The sequence below is a fragment of the Triticum aestivum genome, chromosome 6B (assembly GCF_018294505.1).
Source record: "Triticum aestivum cultivar Chinese Spring chromosome 6B, IWGSC CS RefSeq v2.1, whole genome shotgun sequence".
Taxonomy (NCBI): domain Eukaryota; kingdom Viridiplantae; phylum Streptophyta; class Magnoliopsida; order Poales; family Poaceae; genus Triticum; species Triticum aestivum.
In genome coordinates, this window is record NC_057810.1 from 299,609,230 (window position 1) to 299,615,254 (window position 6,025).

At 43.5% G+C, this 6,025-nt stretch overlaps 1 protein-coding gene across 1 annotated transcript; it reads left to right on the forward strand.

Annotated features, from left to right (window-relative positions):
* Window positions 1-5,016: 5,016 nt before the first annotated feature.
* On the forward strand, window positions 5,017-5,493 carry LOC123140096 (uncharacterized; the record flags this gene model as incomplete). The annotated part of the gene is made up of 1 exon (XM_044559826.1): window positions 5,017-5,493. A coding segment is annotated over one exon (477 nt), but the record flags the coding sequence as incomplete, so codon positions are not given.
* Between the last annotated feature and the right edge of the window lie 532 nt (window positions 5,494-6,025).

Consider the following 6,025-nt stretch of genomic DNA (forward strand, 5'->3'; position numbering starts at 1 on the left):
TAAGTGTGTGATTGCAACTCTGCTATAAAACCTCGATGTACTGTGTGGTGTCAGCATTACTGATCCAGGGATGACACCGTAGCACAGTAGACGTGATCCATTCGGGTCAGGTCGCTACAGAGATGGTATCAGAGCACACGCTGACTGTAGGACACGACCACTAAGTTAAAGCCATAGATCACTACTCTCTTCTCATTTTCTACTCCTCATCTATTCTACTCTTTAGGATGAAGGACGTGAAGATTAAGTACACCCAACCGGATGAAGGCACACCATTTGGATTTCACTTGAAGGAAGTTACCAAGTACCTGGACATTGGACTACCAAGTTTCACCGGGACTTTCAACGCCACTCTGCCTGAAGAGGAGCGCTGGAAGATTCACGCTCACGTTCCAGGAAGGACATTCGCCCCAATCACCAAGCCCATAGATAGTGTTTTCAATGCACCAACCTGGAGTCTGGGAAGGAGCATGGCATCTCATATCACCATGGGACGCATTGGAGAAGTTTATCAAGAAGACCTCAAGGACACTATCTACCAGATTTGCGGACGCCGAGATGACAAATGGGACATAGTTAGTACCAAGAAGGATAGATCCATTGCAGCTTTTATCCAGGAGTTAAACCAGCACATTCGACGCCAGGAGAACCAGATGTGCAATGATATGTTGGAGTTGCAGAAAGCAAAGGCAAGGATCATCGAGCTAGAAGGAGAACTAAAGTCTACACGCAAGGACTACATGGACGAGATCGTAGCTCTAGCAAAGCACAATTGCGATCTTAAGTATGAGATTGAAGAACTCAAGAAGAAGTTAGCATCCCAGGAGGACGACAAGTACGTCGCATGTCCGGACAGCTACATCATCATCGACGACACCGATTCGGATCCAAGTGAACCCGATTTTGAAGACGAAGCTGGAGCAGACATCATGGAATCTTCCACCGGTTCAAATTAGTAGATGACCACCACATATTAGTAGAATTCCCCCCATGTAAACATTATAGTACACGCACTTGCGATAGTTAGATCGTTGTAAGCCTTGTTTGATTGAATGGAGTGATTTTGTGTGCATTTGCTCATGTGCATTTGGGTAGTGATTCCCCTTAGACCTCATTCTATTCTAAATTTCTCTTCTTTTCTAAACCCATCAGATGCCTCCGAGACGTGACCCTGAATTCGTTTTCCCGCCAGAGATCACCCAACTGATCCAGCAGCAGAACACCCTGATTCAAACATTGGTGCAGAACCAGGGCAACAACAACAACAACCCACCACCACCACCTGCGGATCATTTGACTCGTTTCCTTAGACTAAATCCGCCGGTGTACTCCAGTAGCACCGAGCCGATTGTAGCAGATGATTGGCTCCGCAAGATAGGAAGGGAGTTGACCACTGCAGGATGCACAGATGGAGAAAGAGTGAAGTTTGCAGCACATCAGCTTGAAGGACCCGCAGCCGCATGGTGGGAGAATTTCACAGCCACTTACCCGGTAGACACTGTCACATGGGATCAATTTCAGCAAGCTTTTCGCACTGCCCATGTTTCAGCAGGAGCTATGGCCATAAAGAAGCGTGAGTTTCGCAACTTACGCCAAGGAGGAAGGACTGTTGGCCAGTATGTGGAGGAGTTTAGTAAGCTAGCCCGTTATGCCCCAGATGACGTTGCTACGGATGTAGCTAAGCAGGAGAAGTTTCTGGAAGGACTGAATGATGAACTAAGCATGCAGTTGATGGTAGCAAATTTCAATAACTACCAGGAGTTAGTAGACCGAGCCCTTATGATTGAAGGAAAGCAGCAGCAAATTGAGAACCGTAAGAGGAAGTATGGACAGGGGAAGTATAACTCTGGAGCCCAGCAGAAGCCCCGTTTTACCCCTAAACCGGGATTTAAGTTTCAGCACACCCATGGAGGAGGTAGCTCGCACAACCATAATGGCCACAAGAATGGTAATGGGAATGGAGGAAGCAACGGCCAGAACCGAACAACCCCATCAACCCCAACCAAGAGAGACCTGAGTCAAGTCACCTGTTTCAAGTGTTCGAAGACCGGACATTATGCCAATGAATGTCCTGAAGGCCAGAATGGAAATGGCAATGGAAGCTCTGGGAAGAAGCCCAACCCTTTCAATAGGGGACAGGTGAACCACGTTAATGTGGAGGAGATTGAAGATCAGCCCGATGCAGTAATCGGTAAGTTTTTGGTTAAGTCATTTACTGCACTCGTTCTTTTTGATACTGGTGCATCGCATTCATACATATCAAGGGGATTTGTGGAAAAGTATAGCCTGCCCACTAGGATTCTTAAAACACCTATGCTAGTAAGCTCGCCAGGAGCAGAATACATGGCCAGACAAGGATGTTTTCAAGTACCATTGAGTATAGGAAGGCATGTATTCCCAACGGATTTAATTATTCTGGAATCCCAAGGTCTGGATGTGATTCTTGGTATGGATTGGCTGTCGATGTATGGAGGAAACATCGATTGCGCCAGTAAGACAATTTTGCTTACCACACCAGAAGGAAGAAGGATCAAGTATGTATCCCGGCATGTGCCAAACAGGACACAAGTGAATTGCTTATCAGGAGTTGTGCAGGAGGAAGTACCAGTGGTAAAGGATTTTCCTGATGTATTTCCTGAGGAATTACCAGGCATGCCACCGGATAGAGACATTGAGTTTTTGATTGAGTTATTGCCAGGTACAGGTCCCAATATCGAAGCGACCGTACCGGATGCCAGCAAAGGATTTGGTGGAAATTAAGAATCAGATTAAGGAGTTATTGGATAAAGGTTACATTCGCCCAAGTTCTTCACCTTGGGGATCACCCGTTTTGTTAGTGGAGAAGAAGGATGGATCTTTGAGAATGGTTGTTGATTATCGTGAATTGAATGCGGTAACAATCAAGAACAAGTACCCACTGCCAATGATAAATGATCTGTTTGATCGTTTGCAAGGAGCCAAAGTGTTTTCCAAGATCGACTTGCGATCAGGGTACCATCAGTTGAAGATTCGGGAGCAAGACATACCCAAGACTGCATTTACCACGAGATATGGACTGTACGAGTATACCGTTATGTCATTTGGATTGACTAACGCACCTGCCTATTTTATGAACCTGATGAACAAAGTGTTTATGGAGTTTTTGGATAAGTTCGTCGTAGTGTTCATAGATGACATTTTGATTTTCTCGAAGAATGAAGAGGAACACAAGGAACATTTGCGTTTGGTTTTGGAGAAGCTAAGAGAACATCAGTTATACGCCAAGTTCAGCAAATGTGAGTTTTGGCTAAAGGAAGTTGGATTCTTGGACATGTTATATCCGGAGAAGGAATAGCAGTTGACCCCACAAAGGTTGAGACCGTAACTAATTGGGAAGCACCAACGACAGTTGGAGAGATTCGGAGTTTTCTTGGACTCGCAGGATACTACCGAAGATTCATTGAGAATTTCTCAAGGATTGCTAAGCCTATGACTGAATTGTTGAAGAAGGATAACAAATTCATATGGACTGAGGACTGTGAGGCAAGTTTTCAGGAGTTGAAGAAAAGATTGGTTACCTCACCAGTTTTGATATTGCCAGATCAGACTAAGGATTATGAGGTGTATTGCGACGCTTCACGTCGAGGACTTGGAGCAGTGCTTATGCAGGAAGGAAGAGTTGTTTCGTATGCTTCACGACAACTTAAGCCCCATGAGTTGAATTATGCCACTCATGATTTGGAGTTAGCAGCCGTTGTGCATGCCCTGAAGACGTGGAGACATTTTCTCATTGGAAATCATTGTGAAGTATATACGGATCACAAGAGTCTGAAGTACATCTTCACACAGAAGGAATTGAATCTCAGACAAAGGAGATGGTTAGAACTTATCAAGGATTATGATATGAGATTGCATTATCACCCCGGAAAGGCTAATGTCGTAGCAGACGCATTGAGCCGTAAGAGCCACGTCAATACCCTAATGATGGGAGGAATACCCAATGAGTTAGCCGAGGACCTTCGAGAGCTATGTTTGGAAATAGTTCCGAGAGGCTATGTAGCAACATTGGAGATTCAGTCGACACTGATGGACAAAATCAGAGAAGCCCAAAAGGCAGATAAGGAAGTTGCCTCTATAAAGGAGAAAATGGGCAAAGGAAAGGCTAAAGGATTTCGTGAGGATGAACACGATACCCTATGGTTTGAAGACTGTGTTTATGTGCCCAATAACCCAGAAATCAGGAAGTTGATTTTACAAGAAGCCCATGATTCACCCTATTCGATTCACCCAGGAAATACCAAGATGTATTTGGATTTGAAGAACACTTTCTGGTGGACCGGAATGAAGAAGGATATTGCGGAGTATGTAGCTATTTGCGATGTATGTCAGAGAGTAAAGGCAGAACATCAGAAGCCAGCAGGATTGTTACAACCGTTGCCGATACCCGAATGGAAGTGGGATAAACTAGGCATGGATTTCATCACAGGTTTGCCAAAGACCCGTTCAGGATATGACTCGATTTGGGTTATAGTCGACCGTTTAACAAAGGTAGCTCATTTCATTCCAGTCAAGACTACCTATAGCAGTGCTAAGTTGGCAAAGATATACATGACCAGAATTGTGTGTTTACACGGAGTTCCGAGGAGCATCGTATCAGATAGAGGAACCCAGTTTACCTCGAAATTTTGGAACCAGTTGCACGAGACATTGGGAACTAGATTGGAATTCAGTACAGCTTTCCACCCACAGACCGATGGACAGACTGAGAGAGTCAATCAGATTTTGGAAGATATGCTGAGAGCTTGTGCACTAGATTACGGATCTAGCTGGGATGATAACTTGCCGTATGCGGAATTTTCCTACAACAACAGTTACCAAACCAGCTTGAAGATGGCACCTTTCGAGGCTCTGTATGGAAGAAGGTGCAGGACACCGTTGTCCTGGAATGAAGTTGGAGACCGTCAGTTGTTTGGACCAGATTTGATTAAGGAGTCTGAACAGAAGGTTAAGTTGATTCGAGACAGGCTCAAGGTAGCCCAGTCCAGACAGAAGAGCTATGCCGATTCAAAGCGCAAAGCGATTGAGTATGAAGTTGGAGACAGAGTATATCTTAGAGTATCCCCGCTTCGAGGAGTTAAGCGTTTTGGAGTTAAAGGAAAGTTAGCACCCCGTTTCGTTGGACCGTATGAGATTTTGCAACGTATGGGAGAAGTTGCTTATAAGTTGGAATTGCCAGAAGGACTGTCAGGAGTTCATGATGTATTCCATGTTTCTCAGTTGAAGAAATGTCACCCAGAGATAGCAGAGGTACCGTTAAGAGACACAGTGCCACTAGAAGCAATTCAGTTGAGGGATGACTTGACATATGAGGAAAAACCTGTTAAGATTCTCGATTATGCCAGCAGAGTTACCCGCAGCAAAGTTATCAAGTTTTGTAAAGTTCAGTGGAGCCACCACACTGAGGATGAAGCCACCTGGGAAAGAGAGGAAGTTTTGCTCAAGGACCACCCTCACCTATTTTCTAGCCAACCCGAATCTCGAGGGCGAGATTCATCTTAAGGGGGTAGGTTTGTAACATCCCAAATTTTCAATTTGGAATGTTATACATTAGATCATCATGCATATCATATTTTTCTCGCATTTTCCGATCCTAGAAAATTTCACGCAACTCAAGGACCCTCGGAGAGAGTTGGAAGTTTCATTATTTTCATATTTGGGATTTCTCAAATTTTGAAAATAGGATCATTTGGATTTATTTAATTATCTTCATAAAGTTTTTCCTATAAAAAATTTTAAGAGAGGGAATAATATGACTTTCCCAATATTTAGGAAAAATGAAGATATTATAAATAAATCAAGATTTGGTTTTGGAAGATTTATTTTGCTTAGGCAAAAAAAAATGAGCATTTTAAAAATTTATGCATGTTTGCCGTTTTTAAAGTTCTTTTTGTTCGACTCATTTTTAGGAGTCGGGGAAAATTTGTTTTATTTAATTTGGAGTTCAATTGGTATTTTTTTTAATTCATTTGGTTTAATTTTTTTTAAA